At 39.1% G+C, this 25,017-nt stretch overlaps 3 protein-coding genes across 9 annotated transcripts in view; 2 read left to right on the top strand and 1 right to left on the bottom strand.

Moving 5' to 3' along the window:
• The window catches only part of LOC138616948 (voltage-gated potassium channel KCNC1-like), a 49,682-nt gene extending 38,344 nt beyond the window's left edge, over window positions 1-11,338 (top strand). For 2 of the 4 annotated variants that reach the window (XM_069691560.1, XM_069691559.1), the window contains one exon: window positions 6,190-11,338. In XM_069691560.1, the coding sequence (XP_069547661.1) occupies window positions 6,190-6,203 (14 nt within the window). In that variant the 3' untranslated portion in view covers window positions 6,204-11,338. Of the gene's footprint in view, window position 1; window positions 3,452-6,189 lie in introns of those variants that run through there. The other 2 variants (XM_069691558.1, XM_069691557.1) reach the window with 1 other exon arrangement.
• A 2,241-nt stretch (window positions 11,339-13,579) lies between these two features.
• On the top strand, window positions 13,580-20,156 carry LOC138616949 (potassium voltage-gated channel subfamily A member 7). 3 transcript variants are annotated; one of them, XM_069691563.1, is made up of 3 exons: window positions 13,580-14,629; window positions 14,910-15,675; window positions 18,463-20,156. In XM_069691563.1, exons 2-3 carry the CDS (start codon window positions 14,995-14,997, stop codon window positions 19,354-19,356), a joined length of 1,575 nt encoding a protein of 524 aa, XP_069547664.1. In that variant the 5' UTR covers window positions 13,580-14,629; window positions 14,910-14,994; the 3' UTR covers window positions 19,357-20,156. The 3 variants fall into 3 exon arrangements, with proteins under 3 accessions (XP_069547664.1, XP_069547662.1, XP_069547663.1); XM_069691561.1 differs by having other exon boundaries at window positions 14,910-15,684; XM_069691562.1 differs by having other exon boundaries at window positions 13,580-15,684.
• Window positions 20,157-20,976: 820 nt separating this feature from the next.
• On the bottom strand, window positions 20,977-25,013 carry fgf21 (fibroblast growth factor 21). 2 transcript variants are annotated; one of them, XM_069691577.1, is made up of 5 exons: window positions 24,993-25,013; window positions 22,709-22,733; window positions 22,527-22,604; window positions 22,288-22,391; window positions 20,977-22,203 (listed from the first exon to the last, which is right to left on the bottom strand). In XM_069691577.1, the coding sequence occupies exons 3-5, from the start codon at window positions 22,585-22,587 to the stop codon at window positions 21,913-21,915; spliced, it is 456 nt and encodes a 151-aa protein (XP_069547678.1). In that variant the 5' UTR covers window positions 22,588-22,604; window positions 22,709-22,733; window positions 24,993-25,013; the 3' UTR covers window positions 20,977-21,912. The 2 variants fall into 2 exon arrangements, with proteins under 2 accessions (XP_069547678.1, XP_069547677.1); XM_069691576.1 differs by lacking the exon at window positions 24,993-25,013 and having other exon boundaries at window positions 22,709-23,861.
• Window positions 25,014-25,017: the final 4 nt, after the last annotated feature.

The raw sequence follows: 25,017 nt of genomic DNA, 5'->3' as shown, positions 1-25,017 counted from the left end.
GCAACGGGCTACGAGAAATCTCGCAGTCTCAATAACATATCGGGAATGGCTGGGTCATCTCTGAGGCTCGCTCCTATCACTAGTCCTCCCTTTGAGACCTATGAGGCCCCAGGTCCTCTGCGCCGCTGCCGTTCCCCTATTCCTTCCATTTTGTAGCAGAAAGGATGTCCATGATTGGATGATAAGAGGTGCAGAGGATTAGCTGCAGACCGATCACATTGAAGCCTCCATTTGCATTGTACACCGTGCAAATACAAAAGCAATAACGTAAAATGAACTCGAATGTAGAAAGAATGACCTCTTGTCTTGTAAATCCAACAGCGGATGGGGTTAAATACAAAGTTTAGCTTTAAAGAAATGTAAAAAAAAAAAATAATACTTGGATTGGTTAGTAAATAGAATAATATCATGGGTTTAAAAAAAACAAACTATGAAAATATGTGCACAGTTGCATTTTAAAACTTAAATGTGTAGATATACATCCATTTTTGTGTGTTCTGGACTCAACAAAACTAAGCTCACAACACTGTCCAGGGAAATGATCATGAAACAAAAAACTTCAGTTCATTTAGCCAAAGAAAAACTTCATTTATAGACTAGATTGATGTTGAACAAGTTTCTACTTTCTGTCTTTTGTGAATATTAATGTGTGTACTGCGTAGACATCATTTTGGTAATCCTCTCTTAAAAATAATGATCATCATGACATCATCGGACACTTTACCTTACTAGTTTTTACAGCGAAGTGAAGCAATATATAATGTTGATCAAACAAAAACCCTGACGTAAATGAAAAGAACATGAGGATTGTACAATAAGAACAATCATAGTTGTGCAGCCTAAAATGCCTCCTGAAAATTGCTCCCATATATGCCATTGTTACCTTACGCTGTACAGTTAGAGGTCTATTCAGTCATTTTTGGAAGCTGTTGGCATGTTATCTGATAGGATTCGATATAGTGTATTTATCATTATCATCATCACATATGCAATTATAACAATCATATCTCAAAAATATGAAGAAGATTTATTCAACTTTTTGTTATTTCAAGACCTTGTAGACTGTCACGTGCAAAGTTCGAACCATGACGACCATGTTTAGCTGTTGTCAGGGCAAAAGTTCAGTTTACCGAGGGGAGGAGCAGGATGAGGTTGTTTGGTGTCAGGAGGAGGAGGAAAGATGAAAACACTTTGGCGCCACGCCGCGTCAATAGGCTAACGCCTGCAGCACCAGGAAGCGTCGCACTGTAGTGCAAAGACATTTTTTCCACACTAAAATTGATCATACTATAGGTTACTAACATCTACCATTACAAATATTTCAGCACCTTGTAGATAATTTAAAATCATGTCGACACCCACGAACTAAAATGTATTTATCCACTAAAGAGTCAGTCTCCAGAGCTGTGGCCCACCAGGCAATATATTTGTTGACACTGTTTTCATAATGATGTGATTGTGAGTTGCATAGCTCGGGGAATTTCTCAACCTCAACAGAGGAAGGTCGACAAGAAGATTACCGAGCTGCCTCTTCTCCTCTGCTCCTGTGGCAGAGGAGAAGAAGAACTGTTGCGGGAACTCTGAAGTACGACAGAACCGTTTCTCTGAAAAGAGTGCTGCGCGTCAGGGTGCTGCGCTTGCCTTGGCACCACTGGTGTGGTTTTGGCACATGCTGTTCTGCATTAATGCAGTTTGGCCTTTAGAGGGCGCAAGGCAATAGTCATGTGATCAATGGAGGTAGCCGAGCTAGTACTAGCTTTTTACTTACTACCGGCCTTCGCTAACAGATCACACCTACGAATTGCTGATGATAGAAAATGACTGAATGGACCTTTAAAGAAATCCTAATCAGGGCAGTCATATAAAATAAAATAAAATATGTACTTGTAAGCTTTCAATTCTTTGAAGAAATGTAATATATTTAGAAAGCTTCTCAAAAATTAATATAAAGAATCTTAAGTACAGCAAATGTACAAAGCCAGATATGGATGACTGCATAATTAATTATACAGTTAAAACAAATACAAGCACTTTATTAACAATTGGTATTAATTTACTAACCTTTAGAGCTTGCATGTTGGCACAAGATAAGAGCTATAATACAAAACATGGATGAACTAAATATATATAATATAAATGGTTTTTTTTTCAATTGTTTAGTTTTGTCTACATATTTATCCAAATCCAATTAAAATGACCAAATTGATATTAATCAATGGTTACAATTTAATGCCCCCCTCAAATACATGGTCACTTTGAAGCACTTTTTGTAACTGAGGTTATACCATCCTTAATTTCCCATCTTTACATGTAAATAGATCTTACAGTATCTTAAAAGTTGAGCAAAAAAGATTTTAAAAAGGATGACACATTTACATGTGCAATAAACATGCAATATTACTTTAATGCTGGAAAATATGCTGTGCACATACATATGTAAATATGCAAATATATTTTTAATCTTAAAAATGCACAGACTTAGTAGGCAGTCCAATCATTTTATTTTTTTATTTTTTATTTTTTAGCAAATCTAAGTGTTCAAAAGTCTTCTGATGACATGAGCCATTTGTCTTGTTTTATTTCAAGTCAATGTAGTCCATGACAGTTTTTGATGTTGTTGATGCCATTTTTTTTAATTGTTTCCGTTTTGTAATGGTTTTATATATTTTCTTCACTTGTACTGGTAATTTGTATTTCATTGTAAGGAATGACTTTTCTGTACCACTGATTGTCTAAAATAACATTTGTCCCTCCCAAAAAATACAATGTTGTATTTAACTGTCCTTAAAGATGTTTAACTAACATTAAATGTAGTAAGACTGAAATCGAGAGGAAAAACAAGTCCGTCAGGTCCTGATAGTCCTGATGTCATAATCTACAGTCCTGACTGCCATTTTGTCTAAAAATCGACGTGCTTCCAGACCCCTTAACTTTGAGAACTTAGATATGCAGTACAAAGATGAAAGCTATGACATCATTTGAATGTTTTTCTTGAAGCTGTAGTGTCTCATTTGGGATAGATCCTACCACACACTCACTGCAAAAAGTAATGCTTGCCTGGCTTCGTTCTGAAACAGGTTTTCGAAGCCTGTTGCACATATTTTCAGACCAAAGTTATAAAACATTTGTGCTTATACTCTGTGTTGATACATTTCACCATTATGATGTAAAAAAAAAAAAAAAAAACAGTATTTTAAGTGTTGTCTGAAAGTATGTGATACAGCATGCAGGGATTTGGTTCTCCAGTGAATCCGGGGATTTTTGATAGCTCCTTGATGTATAATGTACTGAAGTTGTACAGTTAAAGGTAGGGACACTCTGGGACTGTAGGTTTTTAAACGTATTTCACCTAAAAGAAACCGTTTGTGACTATGTAATGAGTAACGCATGCGGTGACATACACTGATTAGCCGGGGTTACATCCTCAATCTTAGTCCAAATGAGCAAACCTGTATTTCTAAGCGCACATGCATACTGTATAATCATGAAATGACTCCACAATGTGGATGTTACAGTTTGCAGATGTTTTGACGTACACTGGTGTGCCACTTTATTTGAGTGTACATTTTCTGTCTCAGAGAAGAAGAATGTCCGTCCATCCTTTATATCTGCAGGGGAATGTTTCTTTAATACTGTAACTAATGAGTGACAATGGGTGAGAGGAGTAACACAATCTCACACCACTTTGATCTGAACATTTGTCATTATTTAAGTCCTGTATTTATTAATATTTGCTTTGTGTTGTCTCAGAATGGATCTGAAGAATGTCATAACTGAGTTTTCGGTTGAGTTAAAAAAAAAAAGTTATATCACATAGTTAGGGGCCAATTCAAATTACCTAGCACACTCTAAAGCAAACATTATTTAAGTCAACAAAACAGGCATTTGTTGTAAGTGCCTCTATGAGGCCCCTGTAGGCTCTGATGTCAATTTAGGATGCAAACCAGCTAGATTTAACTAGCTCAACCTTTGAAGAAATGCTTAATAGGCCAGTGGGTATTACTGAATATGTACATATCTGTATCTACACATGTGAATACATTAAAGTCATATGAAATGAATATATCTATGTATACTTTGTGAGTGTGGGGAAGAAGGTTAGCTAGCTCGCACTGTCCACGAATTACAGAATATTATCTTATGTCACACAAAACAGCTGCCAGTGTGACATCATGCAGGAATTTAGAAATCTGGCAATAAGGTGTTGATTGATTTTGTGTAAATGTCTTTGGGAAATTAAACAGGTGTATGCACCTGACACCTGGAAAAAGTGTCAGACATGGCATTGCCTTTATGTTTACATTTAATGGAATGTTAAATTGCATTCAATTTTAATATATTTACGTTCATAATCGTGGTGGGTTAGATTGACAGCTGCCGACTTTGCCACATAGGATACATAAAGACCTTACTGACAGTTGACTAAATATCCAACTTTCTTTGTAAGTAATGAACTGTGTCTTGCTAATAGCTTTTGTCTGGAGAAAATGGCACCTATACAGCGGACAATGACAGAAGAAGGGAATGAAACGAAGAGCTCATGGGACCAATACAGCTGCAATAACAATCATGTTTGTGTTGTAGATTGATGTTTGATTGAGACCACAGCAGAAGTGTTTAATCTGCCCGTAAATATTGTACAATGCAAAAGGCAAAGGATTGAAAATGCTCAACGTATTGTTGCTGACCAACTTTTCTTGAATTAGGACCTGTGTTTGCATGGTGTGTAGTTTAAAGTGGAGGTTAAGCCTCCTGAAACTGTGTCAGCTTGTGTGTAATTCCAAGTAAGACGATCCCTTTTTTTTTTTTTTATGTGAAAACCTCCATGAATAGCATTGAGTATGTTTGTATGTGTCCATCTGTCAAAAATGGGTTCTTCCATGAAGTGTGTATGTCATTCAAATGAAAGTTTGCACACACACACACACACACACACACACACACACACACACACACACACACACACACACACACACACACACACACACACACACACACACACACACACACACATATAGACAGACACTCGTAAATAACCTCCTTATCACCTAATCTTGTTAGCTTTGAAATGTTGTGTACATAAGTCACCCCTGTAAAAAAATGACTGCTATATTTGTTGAGAGTTGGCAGAGTGGAGAGGATGGTGCGAGTCAGTTGGCTGGCAGCTTGTTTCATTCAGTCTGTTGTTTGTTTTGCTAATAATCTCAGCCACAAATTTTATTGCAATCCGGTGTCACACCAAAGCGTGTAATACTCCCGTCAGTCCAACAGAAGACACCCTGTCAGTGTCACGTTTTGCCTAGGTGTAAAGTAAATCGTTTTCAGTTTAGGCCCAAAAAAACATCATGTGGTTAGGGTTTAGAATAAGTTATTTCACATACGTAATCTGACCTAAATCTCATAGGTTAAAACAAATATGTCACATTATGCAAGTAATTTATGGTACTTAGAAGAATTTTACGTTGACTTTTGCTTTCTCTCGTACTGCAACATCAATCTTCCAAGTGCAACGCCTATTTTTGTTCCATCCAACCAATCCAAGCTTCCTCTTTGTGTGAACTTGATTACTCTTTGTACTTCATCACATGATCTCCTTCTGGTCATGTGACTAGGCAGGTGTGTACTTGTCACGCCCACGCGAGGCAAAACGTGGAACTGACAGTGTCCTCTAGTAGGCCGACAGGTGTATTACATGCTTCTTTGTAGTTTTTTGTAGTTACCGGGCTGGTTATTGTCACCATTTCTTGATGTTGCAATTCAAGAATAACTTATGTGCCAACTGTGTGTCTGTACATATCTTTATGAGGTCGACTATTTTTGTAGCTGTAGCTGAGTTGTCATTACAATTCAAATTTGTGCACCTCATTCTGACACAGTTAACCTGCAGTTTACAGGTAATGGTAATCCCTGATTATTTTCCTATTGCACATAAAGTTTGTAACATTATGAAACTGTGTTGTGGATATTCAAGTAATTGACAAATTCCAAACATGACAACAAGAAAAATCAACAATTTACAACTAAGATTGGTTTATACCAGTTGAGCACTTCTATAAATCAATCTAGATACACTTGTTTACTCGTAATGTTACAATTTTAGTTTTAGTGTCACTGAACATGATTTTTTTGCATATTCTATTTATTCTCTGTGATCTTAATATTAATGGATTTCTGTTCTTGTCTTCACAGTGTTAAGTTTCTAGCATTCGCCTTCTCTCTAATGAGGAGTCAGTAACCAGTAAACACAAATTTGCAGCGGGAGCCACGTAAGCGACAGGTGTGACACGGATGGACAGTTTAACGGAGATCTTTTGGGGTGACAAGAGAGACCAGAGGTTAATCATGAGTTTTAAAAAAAAAAAATCACATGGTCTGCTCCTCACGTTGTTACCAAAGCAGCCTCTCGGAACTCCGACCACACTTCTGACAACTGCCTGACTGACCTTTCTTTGTTTTTTGGAAAACTGACTGAGCATTGCACTGACACACTTTGGGAGAGAAAAGGACTCCTGATTACACATTCCAGATGACATCTCTCTGACAACCTTATACTCGCCATCTTGTATGATGACCAACTCAGCACCGTCTGCAGTGCTGAACAACTGAGCAACTTCACAAGTTTCCGAAAAAAAACAAAAACACTTGTCTTCAACTGGACTGAATGAACAATGTAGCATCTCTGCTAACATATTGTAGCATTTGTTGGCTGGGAAATAACTTGACTTGATCCAACAGTTCAACGAGAGAGGAATTTATGCATTCAAGGGATCTTCTAGATGTCATTTTCCTCATGGGTTCCTTTGCGGAGAAGAAAAAAATATATATAGCGCGAGTACATGAGAGACAAAGGATTGGTCTTACTCATTAAAGCTCTTGACATTCCAAAAAAAAGAAAAAAGATGCACAAATACTACATCCATACGATAGTCCCTCATTCAAGTTGAGCACTTGTATAGTATGTTTGCCACTGAACCTATGTCTTCCATTCACGTCTATCAGACTGAAACACTGCCCTCCTCACGAGATAATCAAAAGCAGCACTAACTACTGTATGAAGATGAACAAATGAAGCACATGTAGCATCACCTCGAACAAGTTATGTATGGCATTTACTGTACATTTACACTGACATGAAACAGTCGCTGTGACAAAATTGTGGAAGAAGACTTCTCTTTATCTCTCATGTACTGACATGGGCTTGCCGGAAAAAAAAAAAAAAAAAAAAAATCCATGTGGGGAAACCAAAGGTCCTGTAGCATGCACTTGCTGAATGACCTTCTGTAATGTATTATAGATTAGGAGAAGTTCCCATTTAGGGTGAGGTTTATACTCACCCTCATACTGGACATTGTCTCTGTTTGGTACAAAGTCATTCCTCTTGAAGAACTTAGTCCTTTAACTGCCACAAGCATCACATTCCTATACGCACATTTAAATATAACAGTATTTTTTCCCTCATATCTGACTGACACAGTACTCAGTCACTATAGGAGCTAAAAGACTGACAAGGGAGGCAAAACAAGTCCTAGAACCTCATCGGTCCTGGATATTGGCCTGCCTAAATTCCAACAAAAGTGACACCCTGTACTCGAAGGACACATAAAACTATCCATTAGCTGGAAATTCGGGACCAATCAGATAAATATTCCCCTCTTAACACAAAGGCCGACACTGCCAATTAGGTACAAGACTCCCCAGATGCATACTGCCCCATCTCTCTCTCCCTCTTGCTGCCAACGACTGCTTCACAGGCGAGTCAATGTCGAGATGAAGGTGGCCCATTTAGGGGAGTCCTTAGAGAAGAAGTGGACCAAGAGTAGAGAGCCAGTGTGGAAGTGTACAAAGAGAACAAATCTATATTTTGATAAACAAATCTACAACTCTCCATGACTTTGGAGGAGGTGTTTCTGAGCAGAAAAGGTCCAGAGAGAGAGAGAGAGAGAGAAAAAAAAAAAAAATCAGATGCAAATGCAGAAAGAATATCTGGCATCATGAAATGGAGTCAAAGTCCTGGAAAAAGATGGAATTATTCTGTCATGAGGGGTTTGCAGAGTCGTTCACCCCATAAGCACTGGGATGATGTTTTTTTGTTTTTTGTTTGAAAGACAATGAGCAATGACAGACTCTTGCCTATAAAGACGTGGGGATGACAAGTGATGGACGCTGAGATAAACAAATGAAAAAAAAAAAAAGATAATGCATTTTTGTAACTTTGTTTACCAGCATGACTACTTTGCATGACTGTCTTTTCTGCAAGCCCTTAGTTGAAGACAAGGGTGCTAGAGATACAAAAAAAAAGTATATATAAAATGAATTAAAAAAATGTTATATGCAATTAATGTTTTAAAAAAGATTATAATGAAAGAGAAGAGCTATATTTTGTTTTGAAGAGTAAAAAAAAATGTGAATATTGAAACATGTATGTTTGCAAAAGTACACCCTGAACTATGTTTTGTTTGATGAAATCTCTCTGCTACTACTGCCCTACATTCTTCATTCCAGTGTTTTTTTTTTTTTTTTAATTTTATGATGCATTGAGCAGTATGTTTTCAAACGGTTCAATCAGCAGCGATCATTCGAGACTTTGCCTATAGCATCTGCGCAAAGAATGTTTGTTGTGAATCCCCATGTTTTCCTCCTTGAATCATTTGCACAACCTCTGTAGCAGCAGCAGCAACAGCAGCAGCAGTTCTAGATCAATCAACAGCTCTCCACACCACAACTTGACAGCTTGATTAGTACACATAGTTTGCTTCTTCTTTTTTTTTCCTTTTGGCAATAATAAAAGAGTTGTCACATGATTGTAGCAGGTCAAACGGAGAACCCAGAGTCCTTCGAGTAATCCTCAAAGCCTCAGTGTTTAAGAGATTCATAAAGGCCTTGGATGTCCCTTGGCAGGATTTTTTCTTGGGTAGGCAGTTCTGTTCCACTCGCCCTAATGGAAATGCGCGTTATCCAATAAAACCCAACAGGACCAGGAGAAATACTGTGCTGAACAGTCAAGAGAGATTTCAGGTTTGCATGGAACCAACTGCCATTCCAAAGTTTACGTGTGGTTTTAAGGACTCAGGTGTGTTGCTGGTGTGCGTGGATGTAGGTGTTTTGCTATCTTTCTTTTCTAACATAATAAATTCTAGTATATAGACGAGGATAATGTGAACACCTCACAGTGATGTGTAAAAAAACGCATGCATTATGACTTGATAATCTCTCGAGAGGGGAACAGAGTCTTGACATATCCCCTTTAGCCTCCTAATCATTGTTTGTCATGAATCCCGTCCTGATAACTAGAAAACACTGTGCCGTGTTGTAGAGCAGAAACGTCTTCCTCCGAGAGGCAACTGAGAACTACTCACACTCACGGTGTCAGCATGAGTGTGTAGAGGTAGCTTGTCTTAAGTTTTCTTTTTTCTTTTTTTCTTTTTTTTTAAGATGGTCAGGTCTTCGCATCCGTCATTTTACCATGGAGTGACTGTCATCCAGCTGGCACAACTCAGTCATGTGAGCACCAATCAAAGAGACCCAGAGCTTCCAAAATGATGTCAGAAAGACAGGATGAGAAATACCAGTGTCCACCAAGAGGAGATTGATAATAATCTAACAATAAGAAGTCGATGTTAAGTGCTCACCAAGCACCTCGTCCTTTGGCTTGGCTTTCCAAGTGAGTTTCAGGCCCTGCTGGTCCGGGGCTCAGCTCAGGCAGCTGAATGGTCTTCTGTCCATTCCTAGTACATTGCAGTCGGAGGCTCACCAGAACACGAGACTCAGTGGCGTGATGTAGACTGCAGAGACTATTCAAGAGTTCTGTCGAGTCTACACTGGTTTTACAGGGTCTAGAACTTTTGTCTATTTGCAAAAACGGTCTGTTGGATTTTGTTTTGGGGTCCCGTATCTTTTTAAAACTCGCCCTTTCACTTCCCATTTCAGAAGGCATTAAGCTACAATGGCTTTGATGGTCACAAAGATGTTTATGAATACTTCAGAGGTGAACGTCTCGCAATGGTGTGCACGTGTGGAAAAACTTGTGTGCTTCACCCCGCTGTTTGTGTTTTTATGGCCAAGTAGTGTCTTCTTTTTCTTTCTCCTACCTTATTTTTTCACCGTTTACTTTTTGCCATTTCGTCATTCTCCACATTGTGACTGCTCTGCCGATGCCAGGCTGAAAAAAAAAAAAGATGTCTTTCCTTTTCCAATGCATAATACTGCCATTTGATTTAGACACGTTGAACAGAATGAGTTACAATGTCGAGAGTGCTAAGTCTGTTTTATTTTCTAAAGTTTGCAACCTGTTATAGATTTCATGTGAAAAACACTCACACAACCAAAAGAACAAAACATGCTTTACATGGTAAGGTGCCACTGCTTGCCACGATGTGTAGGGACAATATTATGGCATGTCATCTGCAGGTATTTGGAAGGTGTCATGTGGTCCTTGGATGACACATCCTCAATGGCATCCTGTTTATTTTTTTTACATGCCTGTTTCTGTTGAATATGTTTTATTTTCTATTTAAATTGAGGACACTGTATGCAATCTGCACCACGAATGCCACTGATCGACACTTACTGTATGCTCCCTGAGACACAGATGTTCTGTCATCAGTTCAGATGATTGCAACCACATGTGTAGTGGCTTTATGGCTTACCATAGAGTGACTTTAGCAATCACACTAATTGAAAAAAAAAAAAAAAAATTATTTTACAAATTGATAAGACCAGAGTTGTTTTAGAGGAGATGTTATCATACTGAATAGATTTTTCTAATATATTTAATATCTTATTTTAATTAGAAATAATGTGATGAACAACACAAAGGTCATACATCCATCTAATATTACACATTAGCATCATTGCATCCACGTAAGCATTCCAAAGATAAAAGACGTATGTTCATTTTACATGCTGTCAAACTGTATAAAACAGACTTAAGTACTAGTCCATTGTACTGCGGTCTTAGTAGGAGAGTGAATGGGGAGAAGAGGTGGTCACTGGAGTATCTGATGGTGACTTTTGCCGGATTTTATTTTTTTGAAATGTTGGAACACAAAGAGCAACTCATCAAGAACTGTATAAAGTATATTTCAATGGAATGTTCATGATCTATCTTTTTATATTTTGAGGAAAAAAATAGAAACATATCAATAAAGTGTCATAATTGAACATATTTCTACTATTGAGACTTAAAAATGTATGAATGTCAATGCGATCTAATGTGAACCAATCTCCATAGCAGCTTGAATGAATAACTGATTAACAGTCATGAGATGCTTTTTCAGACACATTAAAAATTGCTTAAAATCATTGAAATCAACTTAAAATAAATGAAAAAGTAATGTCAGTTGTGTGTCAGTTTGTTTGAGGTTTCTGATATTATGATGACATATGTGCTCCTGTGCTCAATAGACGGATACTGTATGACGTTCTGAGCCGCCTGTCACAGTTAACGCTGTTCATCATCCTGTCAGCAACTGGATACCACAATACAGTGATGGATATAATCTGATTTGAAGTGAGGACACGATGAAAATCTGACGTCTTTAAAGAAACTAGCGGATGACGCATTCAGTTTGTGACTGAAAGTTTAAGGCCACGGTGTGTTTTGATGGCAGCATTTACAAGAAGTTGCATTTGGAGATTCAATGTCACATGATGGTAATCTAAAAGTTTGAGGTCAGCTGTAACTGATATTTGAGAGTGATGCGGTAATATAAGTGCTGCTTTTCCTGCTCAATATCAAATAACTAACTCCTAATATCCGAGACATCAGACACCAACATGTCATTGCGGTATCTCAGAAAAAACACGTTTTCCACGTGGGACACGTGGTCACATGTATTGCACATGTTTACCACATGTTGCCACATATGATAACATGGGGAAAATATGTAGAAAAGTTTGCACATTTCACCATGAAAATGTTCCAAAACCACATGTGAAATTCATGTGGACAAAATAGATTTATTTTACTACATACAGGAGCAATGTCACGTTGAAAAGTTTGGCAGTGTTTAAATGTTATATCAGAAGCACATTTGCAGGAGAAAAAGTCAGCTTAGGTGAATGAACATGTTGATTTAAGTGAGCTAGTTGAAGTCTTTAACAGAAAACCTGCTCACTGTAAACAGCCAATTGATGTCACTGCTGCTTTTAGGAAAACACTTACAGTATATCCATGATGTAGGCAAAGGACCACATGCTAAGAGACATCCCTGTGGTCTGATGAGTTATCTATTTTCTGCTCACTGTTACCCACCGTCTGTCTCAAACGGTGTTGTAGACATTGTGGTAGTGTAGAAATTTAGTGGTAGGCGTCTCATGGGAGTCGTAATGATTGCTCTGCAGTGCTACATGAAAGCTAAAGAGTTTACACAACCAGAAGCACCTGCTTCTCTGTTACATTATTCCTTTATTCAAGAGTGTAATCCACAACATGAACCATATAACTGCATTTTTATGGGGCATTTATTTCCATGTCTTTACCAAAGAACAAACAAAAAAAGAGCTTGCTTCCTAACTGCATTTATTTAATTTAACATTTATTTTGTCCACCCTCAGTTGTGCAGCTTATCATATTCAGACTGATGACATGTGTTCAGATGGGAATGTAAGAGCCCGGTGAGCATGAGTGATTTTTTTTTCTGGGACTGAACGCAGCTATGAGGAAATGTCGGCAGAGGCCTCTTTTAGCTTTTTTTTCCTCATTTGTGCTAAAACATCACCTCCCTCTGGTGGTAACACAGAGTAGTGTCTGCTTTTGGTACATTTATATTTTTATCATAGGAAAGTGCTATGTGTGACATAACCCCACGTTCCCATTGAATATGTAAAACATCACTAGAAAAAAGCAAAACATAAACATTTTAATTTCTTTATTCAAGGGAAATATTTCGTATTTTTGCACCTGTTTTTGAATTATTCCTTTTTTCTTCACAAAGTCATTAACAGATTTGATTGCAAAAAACAATAGTTTCCCTGAACGAGACAATCTGAACCCTTTGATATCCACCAATTTATCTCTTTTATCTCTAGGGTAATGACAAACCACAAAAACCCACATCCACAAAATGAGGTTTTATATTCTTCCCCTGGACATGGTAACACACACACATGGATTTGGACATGAATTATCGTGTCTGAAATCCAAGGTTTACTCGCTGGCTCTTTTTCAGGGTGAAGCCTGTTGTGTGACTCATGGCAGTCATGTGGAGATCAGCAACAGATTGAGAGACTGGTGGGGGCTGATCATGATTTGGAGCTGATGGTAAAAGCGGAGGCAGACAAAGGTCCAATTTTCTTTGAACTCATCATTGTTAAAATGAGGAGGAAAAACGTGATGGAGCTAAATATATCTTTCACCTGCTAAAAAAAAATATATCAATGTGCTTCTTTACAAATAAAACAATATATAATATACCCAATAGATGTTTGTCACAGGAAACATTTTGACACATCATAACAGGAAAAGCACAGGTGTTCTTAATTTTATTGATAATGATTCTTTATTCCACAAGGAGGAGGTCTAGATATTGTGTATGCTGGCTCACTGAACAGGTAACACTTCATGAAGCTGACCCTTAAATTCTCTGATAGAAATGGCCTCTTATGATGGTTGAACATGTTACATACATTTTCAGGGTAGTTTTTTTCTGATGCTATTCTCAGGGTAGAATTTTTTTGGCAGTGAATGAAAATGTTCATGTATCATGACCAACTTGCTTTACATGTAAACACACTGGAGACACAAAAAGAAGAAATAATGTCCAATAATTGTATCTGTTACTCTGCATGATTTTTATGAACAACCGTAAACACATTCTTGTCTTATTGGCATGTCATGCTATTGTAGATTTGTAACCTATGTAATGTAATTTGGGTGATGTACAAAAATGTACAAATGTACAAAAAAGGGGCATTCGCAAAATTATAATTGACCAACACACCTCAAATCGTGCCGGTATGACTCCTCCTTCGTACAACTCTATTATTAGAAAATGCAGGAATGAAACAATCTAACATTGAATAGTTGCCATTCATTATATATGTTGCTTTCTATTACTACCCCTATTGTAAGGTATAAGTTCCACTGTTTTTAGTTCTTAAATAATTCACATTCAAATACAATAATACTGAGTTAATGAAGGGCAGTGAGGGACTACTGTCCGTCATAGCACCATGCTTGTTAGAGAGGGTCGCACCACGCAGTGCCGGGCAGAGGTGACATTTGATAGGGAGGTGGAAGGTTGCCTTGCCCCATAGCTAAAATGGAGGGAAAGAACAGGGAGGGGTCGGAGGGGTCTAGCAGAGCTCCAATTTCAACAGGACAGCATTTCCCCAAAATTTCAAGACGGACAACTTGAGGCAGTGAGGGACAGGGAGAGATCGTGGATGTTCCCTGGACAAACAACTGGAAGCAGAGTTTATGTACACCCTGGTCTCAGAGTTAAGCTTGACGCTAGTAGAGCTCTATGCGAGTGCCGACAGAAGGTAGTCAGCCAAACAGGGACTTTGTGTATGTGACAGACAGACATGATGACAGTCAGAGACACAGACAACCTGATGACCCAAAGGAGACGAACAATGTGATTTTTCATGCGGCCATTAGCCTCTGTCAGCAGCTGTTTTACACTTAGTGAGTAAAGTCTTTCCTCTCACTAACTAGGTACTAACATTGCTTACTGTTTTACCCTCAGCTCAACTTTTAAGCAGAATAATCATTAATTAACTTTTACAAGAAATTTAAGAAGCTTTTTGGGCGACTGTTTGCATTTAAATGTATTAAAATCTGCTGTGGAAAATGTTTACTAAACAGGCTGTGCCACAGTATCTCCCCTTCAGCCATTTGTCTCTAATGCCTTCTGTAATGCTTGTGAAAACCGAATCCACTGATGGAATTATCACTCTGGTTTCAGACAGGCTTTGCTTTTAAGTCCAGGTGTTCCACAAATTCTCAGGAGAGCGGTTTGCAGCGTTCCCTGGCTTGGGATATAAACTGGGATGGAAAGCAGAGACCCACAGGATCCCAACGAAGGAACAGGCATAGAGAAAGAGAGCGACGGAGAGAAAGGAAAACATCTGAAGAATCAGCTCAACAGTGAGGAGAAAGGAGAGAAGGAGATCAAAGGCAATGAGAAAGAGAAGAAGAAGGAGAGACGGCGTTCAGGGTCTTTGTGGAGGAGTGGATGGGCATTAAGTGAAAGACTGGCCATCAATGTCTCAGGGATGCGTTATGAAACTCAGCTCCGCACCTTAGCCCAGTTCCCTGACTCCTTGCTTGGTGACCCAAGGCGAAGGTCAAGGTACTTTGACCCCCTTCGGAATGAGCTCTTCCTGGACCGAAATCGGGCCTGCTTTGATGCCATTCTGTACTTCTACCAGTCAGGCGGGAGGCTGCGGAGGCCTGCGAACATACCTCTGGACATCTTCATGGATGAGCTGATGTTCTATGAGCTCGGAGAGGACATCGTGAGCCGCTTCAAGGAGGACGAGGGTTTTCCAAAAGAGGAGGAGAGACCTCTGCCGTCCAACGAAGTCCAGAGAAAACTGTGGATGCTGTTTGAGCACCCTGAGTCCTCATCGGGTGCACGTATCATAGCCATCATCAGTGTGATGGTAATTGTGGTGTCCATCCTCATCTTTTGCCTGGAGACGCTGCCCGACCTCAGGAACGACAAAGAGGTTGGAAATGTAATGTTCTGCACTGTTTGTTTGGGAGGCAGAGTAGTTATGAGGTGTCAAAGGTGGAGGGTTGAGTACTCTTAAAGGTTTACAGGTATCCTGTATAGGTATAGACGGCCTTATGAGAATGACTGTTGGTAAGTATCCTCGATTTAATGACCACTGTATGATTGAGGGGCATCCAATGGCAGAAATAGAATATAATAATTATGTTTTGGTTGGTGTACAATGTGCAATCAAAAAGTTTTGAGATTGTTCCTGTTTTGAATGAAGCGAGCACAGCACCAAGACATGTACAGAGCAGGGGGAAGCCAAAACCTTTGTAAGTATTCCAAGTACTGTCGCTTGATCCATATGAGCACCTGTGTTACACTCATTTTTGTGACCATTGCTATGTGCGCATTTGCAATTTCAACATGGATCTGAAACGTGAGCAGAGAGCGCACATCACATTTTATGAGTAGGGATGCTCCATAGGGAATCGTTTGCAGTAGTTGCATCCCACTGGGTCTAAACCTCGGGTTAATTTTGAAATGATTGGAACAGCTTGACTTCATCATCATCGTACTTACCAACCGACACTGGTTGACACATGGACCAGTGTCCAAGTGTGTGAGTGACTTTTCCAGACTATAATCACAGTGAAGAAACTGTTCTCCAATATGACAATGCGCCTGCTAACAGTGTTCAAGACACGTTAGTTTCTCACCTGCAAAAACACAATTGTAGCTCTCCACCACCCCTACCTGTTGGATTTGGCCATCTTCAGTTTCTTTCTGTTCCTCATAAATTTGACGCAAAATTCATTGTGCACTCCGCTAAAATTTTATGTCCATGGTAAAATCGCAAATCTGCGAATAGAAATGGTCACAAAAATATGAGGAGCAGAGGTACTGATGTTGATCAAGCTACAAATCTTGAAAGACTTTCTCTTGAAAGTTATTGCACTGTGTGCATTACTGTGCTTCTCATGGGCAACAGGAACAGAAACCTTTTGATTCCACCTCCTATAATCACCTCAAACTAAGAAACATTGCGTTTTACTTTCCTTAGAATAAATATCAACATAGGGAGTGGGTCTTCTTCCACGGAGCACACCATGTTGCACCGACATATTGAGTGTTCATGAGAAGGTCAAAGATTATGGGTTCGAAAAATATCTTTTATAATATTTTTAGAACTGTTCACAGCAACTTAATCAATGTCTCTTGCTAAAAACAAACACATTAAAACGGATAAAAGTATTCGACAAAGTCCAAATCAAACCATCTGGTCTTGAATGGAATATGCGTGCCCGTTTGGGACAAATGAAACATGATCCCATGGGAAGCAGGTGTTTAGGTAAACACACACTTAGAGAGTACTACAGTGTGTTAAGAGGAAAACTACTGACATGGGGAACTATTGGCCAATATGTCTGGAAGCAGACCAGAGAAATAGAGAGGGAGACTGCAGGAAGCTTATGGCGTGATAATTTTAGTCGGCTGTTAAATCTGATACACTTGGATTCAGGCAGTGCTAAAGGGTAAATGGTGTAATGGGTGGGGCCTGGAATACAAATAATAGGAAGGAAAGACAGAGTGGCAAGACAGTTAGGTGTGTTAATGAAAGGTCACAAGTGACCGTATACACAGGCAAAGGTGAGCCAAGGCCTTCCGGTAGCTTAGAACCAGAGACTAAAAGGTCTTATAGGATGAGTAGCATACGTTGGGTCATGTTAACACATTCCTTCAGGACTGCTGTGCCGGAGCTGCCAGGAAACTACTGTAATCTGCTCCTGCCCAAGTCAGCGATACACCCACTGAACTGCACTGGCAATGTTGCACGGCCTCAGCGGCCAGGGAGATGAAGCGAGACACTCATGTTTCTCTTCAGAGATCTCACAGGGTTATATTTAGTCTTAGGAGAACCCTTGGAGCAGATGAACACGTAGATGTCCACCTTTAGCAAAAAAAACACGGTCGTTGACCTGCTACTGAAAGTCATGAGGAATACTCTAGGTTTATTTAAACTACCGTGAAACTTTATATACCACACAAAACCCATTACAGCGTACTAAGCTGATCCTTTCATATCCATGTCATCCGTTTTCATTCTTTTGACTGGATGTTAAGCATAAGATGTTTTAAATAGCCAATGCGTTAGTATAATGCAAACTGACACGGACGATGCAACGACAGGTGGACTGAAAAAGAGATTGGTACAGCTAAATGGGAAGCCGCAGATGTCGAACATTTTTATGATGCTGCCAAAAGTGAGAACCAATGAGATGGTGGACAACATGCTGAAGGTCAGTGTAGTCTATTAGAATACCATGGAAACACCAGTTGCATTTTTGAAAATCAAGGAGCATTTAAAGCAATAGTTTGATGTACATTTGTTCACTTTGGACTTGCTAGAAAGTTAGATACTACTCTCATGTCATATTTGCACCTTGGCTGAAACGTTTAGCCAGTTAGCTTAGCTTAGCATGATGACTGATATCAGGGGTACAGGTAGCCTGGCTCTATCCAAAGGTAAAAAAAATGTGTCAGCCCTTCTAAAGTTCTTTGTCACATTTCATTGCAACATATGTCGTTTTGAGACTTCAGTTTTAGGCCATCGTATTTGCACTTCTGGTATTTGTACAATACCTGTTCATTTATGAGCTTTGGTGGTGCTTGTTAGTGGATTTTGTTATTTTGGACTGAGCCTGGTTCGCTGTTTTGATTTGCACAAGTATTTTAATTCCACTTATTGTGATACTGCTGCTACACTTCACTGTCCGTCCTGTGTCCTCTACTTCAGGTGCTCCAGTCCCAGGGAAAAAACGGATCTGAGAGCATGCCAGCTTCACCGAGTGTTTTCCAAGACCCCTTCTTCATAGTGGAGTCCATGTGTATATGCTGGTTCTCCTTTGAGCTTCTCATGCGCTTTGCTTGCTGTCCCAGCAAGGTGCACTTCTTCAAGGATGTAATGAACATCATTGATTTCAGTGCCATCCTGCCGTATTTTGTCACTCTGGGAACGGAACTGGCCAAAGACGACGACGCCTCTCCAGCCACGTCCTTAGCCATCATTCGAGTCATCAGGCTGGTGAGGGTCTTCAGGATCTTCAAGCTGTCTCGTCACTCCAAGGGGCTCCAGATCCTCGGTCAGACACTGAGGGCTAGCATGCGTGAGCTGGGCCTGCTCATCTTCTTCCTGTTTATTGGCGTCATTCTCTTCTCCAGTGCCGTCTACTTCGCCGAAGCCGACCACAACAGAACGGACTTCGTCAGCATACCTCATGGCTTCTGGTGGGCAGTTGTCACCATGACCACGGTGGGCTACGGCGACATGTACCCAGCGACAGTGTGGGGTAAATTGGTGGGCTCTATGTGCGCCATTGCCGGTGTTCTTACCATCTCGCTGCCAGTGCCAGTCATAGTGTCCAACTTCAGCTACTTCTACCATCGAGAGACTGAGTGTGAGGATCACACCCAGTACACTCATGTCAACACAACTCTGTGGGAGGATGAGGAGCCTGACGGGGAGGAAATAGAGGAAGGGGATAGGGATCCAGAGGGAGATTATTACGCCATTGAGGGCAACTGCAATCCTCTGAATGGGACTATATTTCGTGGACTGTGTACGGGACAAAGCACGGAGTTCAGAGGAGGAAATATGTATCTGAGAGAACCACTGGTCACCCAGGTTTAGGTGGGGTGGGGGTAACTTTAATTCAAACCCTTTGACAAAGACAGAGTAGGAAATGGTTAAAAAGGAAAAGTGCATGAAAACACAGAAAGATGCACCAGTGAAATAACATACGTTCAAAGGTCTTGAGGTCCTGAAGAGAAAAACTGGCAAACCAGCAACTGGACATTTATGTAGCTACAATCGATTTAACACTAATATACCTCCTGACAGCCTGATGTTACCTTTCCTTGTTCATTTATTGCACCACTAGCCAGTCAAATGTCACTGAAGAGCAACTTTTGTACAATACAATTTCAACAAAGCGAAAATTTTACATTCTCAGGGTCACGATATATGATATGAGTTGTTATTTATTAATGCTGTCAACTTGTGTTTGAGATGCAAATTACTTTCTGAATGTCTGCGCCTTGAAACTATGATGTCTTAGTAATGTCCCCTAAAGTTTGAAGTGGAAGCAGATAGATTATTAGCAATAGAGATGTCGTCAGAACCAAACACCAGCAGAGCCGTCACCACAGGCAGACTGAGATCTCTCGTGAACAAACTCCACATTCTCAACATTCTTCTGGATGCCATGTACAAAGTTCACATTTGTGTAGTTTTGGCCTGTGTTACCTAAAACGACTGATGTGACCGTTTTCATGTCCCCTACAAGACTGTAGTGTTACTTAATGATGTTACCTACAGGATTTGGGTTAAAAAGTGAGGTTTTGATTGCTAATGCTTTATTTACCTGCTTAATGATGCACTCAGTGTTTTTAATAAAGATTTTATTTTATTAATTTTCATATAAACAGCAATGTTACGGTTGCCTGGCTCATTATTTAGAGAAAAGATTTAAACTTGTATTGGTGCCAGTGGAAAAAAAAAAAAAAAAAAAATCCTACTAGATATCGCAGTGTTATTTTATGAAATATAATAAACTAGTGGAACACAATTATACCAAATTCTTTGTTACTGAGGCTATACTATATCTACAAGCAACACTATGCCAGACTGAGTCTGTGTTTCCCTTTTGTTTAGCCGTGAGCGACCTTTTCAACAGCTACTAAGCCGTTATAAGCAGTCCTTCCAATAACGTTGTTCTCAGTTTCACTGGAACACATAAGACTTTCCATGGCATCGCAGTGATGACCCATGGAAGGTATGTGCACTAATGCGTGCGTGTATGGTGTAAACTGCCTCAGTAATGGGTTTCTGTTTGTGCTGTTGATGTTAGTTTAACAGTCAGTAAAGGGCAAATAAATTAAACTTTGTCCTGGGATATAAATTGGATCCCTGCCTACTCGGAGAGATTAGCCAGGAACACAGGGCTGAAACAAAAACCAAGCAAACTGCCCTGTTACATATGTAAAATGACTGACTTATTCTTTATATTTTTATATGTGAAAACATTCGCAAGGCAGAAAAAAAAAACAATCATAGCAACAAAAGGTTTTTTTGTTTTTTTTCTTGTGTCCATGAGGGCTAATTCATTGAGAGGGACTTTACCGACTTGTGATGTAGTGGAGCTGCAGTAGCTGCACGTACCTTTTATTTTGTGTCAGAAACATTCATTTCAAAACAGAAATATGTAACACTATCTTCAACTCTACTTTTTCAGTCCTATGTACTTTATTTTGAACAAAATTAAGGAAATATGTGGTAGCCTTGAGTGAAGCAACAGTTTTGACCCCAACTCAATGCAAGTTCACTGGGTTCAATTTTATTGAATTTATTAAAAAAAAAAATTATACGAACTGAAAATCCCAAAGTTGCCACAACAGGTTTTACAAGTGCAACATATACAAACACCTCAATTAAAATAATCCTTATATTTTCTTGAATTGCAGCCCTGCCTCACCAAGTAACTGCACATAACTGTAATGAATAAGCAATAAGGACAATTTAACAGCCACCGAGAAACTCTACAAGAGTTGGCAGAAAGCACAACACATTTTAGGAAAACTCCACTGATTTAAATACACACAGTTTATTGTATATATAATGTATAACAACAGAGAAACGTTTCCCAAACCCACAGACAAACTGCTACAGAGCCTGGCCTACTTTCTATCATGACTCTTCTGTCCACTAGAGAGTGCTCCTGCTCTTACAATAACCAGGATCAGTCTGGTACAGCAGAGCCTGATCATTAATCAGAATATATTCTTTATATTTGGTAAATACATCCGGTCTCATCTGTCTAATTGTTCAGTTACTCTGCTGCATCATTGCACAATAGACTTAGACAAACAAAAGTGATATTTATAGCATGCTTATTTTCATTAAAAATTTGTCTCCAGTCCAATAAACACACTTCAGTCTTACAAATGTAAACTTTTTACATGATCAACATGAACCCGCTCTTTCTAAGACACAATACTTTCAAACTACTAACCATAAAATCTCTAAAACAGTGGTCAAAATTAATGTCTTTAAATAACCATCAAAAATACACAACAATAAATAAATAACTTACTGATAGAAACATGTTGAGAATCGCTTGACAAAATTAGGTGCATTGGTTCAATCTAATTAAACTTATATAGTTAGAGATCTGTGCAGTTCAGTTTTCTACTTGTCCACTGAAAACTGAGGACTTCCCATTGAATTGACACTTATTCCAAGAAGGTCTTCGGAGTCCATGTTGAAATGTCTCTGATCGTTTGGTGGTCTTTCAGACACGCTCTCCCCCGTCAACGTGTTCGGAAGTGGTAGGAAACGAGTAAAAGGCAACGCGTGTCGCTCCGGGGAACGTTTTGATGCCAGCGATACCGGAAATCCATAGTATGAGGACAGGAAACGGGTGTAACCATCGGCCAGCAGCAGCTCTCTGAAGGTGCAGTCAGCCTCTGAGTAGTGACTCTGAAAGTGACAACAGTTATAAACTGTTAGAGAAGGACACGGAGATGAAACACCTGAGGATGTTTAGGTTTTCTTCTGGCTCACCTGCCCTCTCAGATGGCCTCCACTGTCCATGCAGAGAAACATGGATGATGATTTTCCCTTGATGATGATGTGGCCTGGTTTAACTGATTTCAGCTGCAGCAAACCTGGAAACACAGAAACATAAATAGATGTATCTTCTTTTTAAGTCTGCAGCTGGTCTCAGTTTTCTGGGCCTCAAATTATCTGTATTTTGTGGAAAAAGATGCTGTCTGTCACTGATTTATCCACCCAATACTCACTGTAAAGTGTCTGAGCATCACTTCCTGTCACTCTCCCATCCAGGGCCATCTGCAGATACATGCCATGTCTGTGATTCTCTGCAACAAGGAAGGAAAGAAGTCAACAACTTCATCTCATTAAACCTCAAATATTTGGATTGAACTTATGACAAAATGACTAAAATGAAAAGTATCTCAAATACCTGTGTAGAGATGCCCTTCTCTGACCTGAGTATTAAAGGATAGAAGTGGGTTGGAGTCAGGGAGGTAAAATGACAGAGAGATGGGAAGTGGAATAATTAAGAAAAAACAAGGCAGGTACAAAAAGGGCCTGATTGTAAACAAAAACATTTGGAACAAAAGGTTAAGGAAGCTTTGGAAGAAGATAAATAAGAAATAAATAAAAAATAAATAGCACAATACAGATTTAAAAAAAATTATATAATAATATATATTATATATAATATGATAAAAATAAATAGAAAATATATAGCTCTGTACCAGCTAGTTCTAAACAGAAGCAAAGTTTGGTGCTCTTATAAAGGAGTTAGAGAAGGAGGTCCCACCTCATGAGTATGAGTCAGACACGTCTGCATGATTAAAGCGTGATTGAATGCTGAGAGGAAGACCTGTGTTTTCACTCTGTGTTTGGGCCTCTCGCTGTCGTTTACGGTAAGAGTCACTTGTAAAGTTGGGTTTTTGGACTCCTACGAGTTCAGGTGGGTTATAACTCTTCTGAGCCAATGAGACAATAACAAATGTGTATATAGAGGATTGCTTTCATGTAACCCACTGATCTGATTTCAGCAAAACATTTAACGTCATTAAAGAAGCTCTGAATAATCATGTGTATAAAATACTCTATGTGCAATTCTTACTTAAATATACATCCACATACTTTTAAATTACTCGTCAACACATTCAATATCTCTTTACTTTTATTTAAGTTATTTTAGTCCAATTTTACATATCTATGCAACTTAACAACTATTAGTAATTCCGCTCTGTCGTGTGTGGACATCACAGTTTACAGTAACTCGGTGCTTTCCCATTCACTTCAAAAAATATACACATTTCACAACTGCACGAAGATGTCACACGCATATCTATCTGCGTCATCTGCTGAAAGAATTACAACAAACAATTACAGGCTGAAGTGACCAAGACTGTTTTGAGTTTTATGGTGTTTATCTTATTTTGATGTGTGTGTGTGTGTTTGAGAGCGAAAGAATGTAAGAATTGTAAGCAGGAGAAGAGTTTACGGGCAGGCAGCTGTGCCGTCACCAGAGGCAGGACGTGTGAGAAACGCTGTGCATAATCTATCTATCTATCTATCTATCTATCTATCTATCTATCTATCTATCTATCTATCTATCTATCTATCTATCTATCTATCTATCTATCTATCTATCTATCTATCTATCTATCTATCTATCTATCTATCTATCTATCTATCTATCTATCTATCTATCTATCTATCTATCTATCTATCTATCTATCCATCCATCTATCCATCCATCCATCCATCCATCCATCCATCCATCCATCCATCCATCCATCCATCCATCCATCCATCCATCCATCCATCCATTTATCTATCTAGTTATCTATCTAGTTATCTATCTATCATATTGAAAGTTAACACAAATATAAACCCACCAGCAGTCAAAAACATCTCTTCATGTTTATGTTGTGTTTTCCTGTTTACTCTCCAAGCCTCCACTTGCACCTTGGAAGTGAAAGGAAGTGACACCACTGTGGGTGCCAAAAATACTTGGGAGGAAACGCCACCTTACATTCTATTTAAGTCAGATTATTTATAGCTGAAGGTATTGCTGGAGCTCATTATTTCATTTCATATATACAGCACGATCCCATATACGAGAATCAATATTGAGAAGTTTAAAATTCAAAAATGTATTAAAAAAAAAAAATCCTCTCTATACTCTTCGTCTGGATAGAAACACCTGAACTATTTATAACCTTCGCCATGGCCAAAAAGCACTGGGGTTTCCTCTTCCTGTTATGGCTCATCTCCAGCACTGTGCTGCTTAATTCACCTCTGACTGAGCAAAATAATACAGTGTCTCCTGTTATTAGAGGAGTGATGACTCTATCTCTTCCTTTCCTGTGATAAATGGCTGTAACTAGGAAGGGAAAGACCCTTTTTTTTTTTTTTTTAAATGTCTATTTATATACCATACATTAGACCCTAAATTACATCTCACTGTTACGGGACCAAAATAAAAATGAAAACAAGATTATGGTCCCCGTCTGAGCCCCTCCATGCTTTAGATTTTTTTTTTTTTTTTTTTAGATTTTATACACTTTATTAATCCCCTAGGGGAAATTTGTCTTGGTTAAGTTATATCCCTCACTGCCATATATTCCAGCTACAGTAAAGCTGGCAGTTCAAGGACAAACTGAGAATCTGGGTTTCAACAGCACATTTTGAGAGCTTCATCCCCGGCTGTTACAGCCACTTACCTGTCAGCACATCAGCGGGAGGGAA

This window comes from Brachyistius frenatus, unplaced genomic scaffold, assembly GCF_029030835.1.
Source record: "Brachyistius frenatus isolate BFR_SWC_R1_liver_20210118 unplaced genomic scaffold, ASM2903083v1 Contig_11, whole genome shotgun sequence".
In the NCBI taxonomy this organism is placed as follows: Eukaryota; Metazoa; Chordata; class Actinopteri; family Embiotocidae; genus Brachyistius; species Brachyistius frenatus.
The sequence above is the reverse complement of the archived record's forward strand: the minus strand, read 5'-3'. Positions and strand labels throughout refer to the sequence as shown.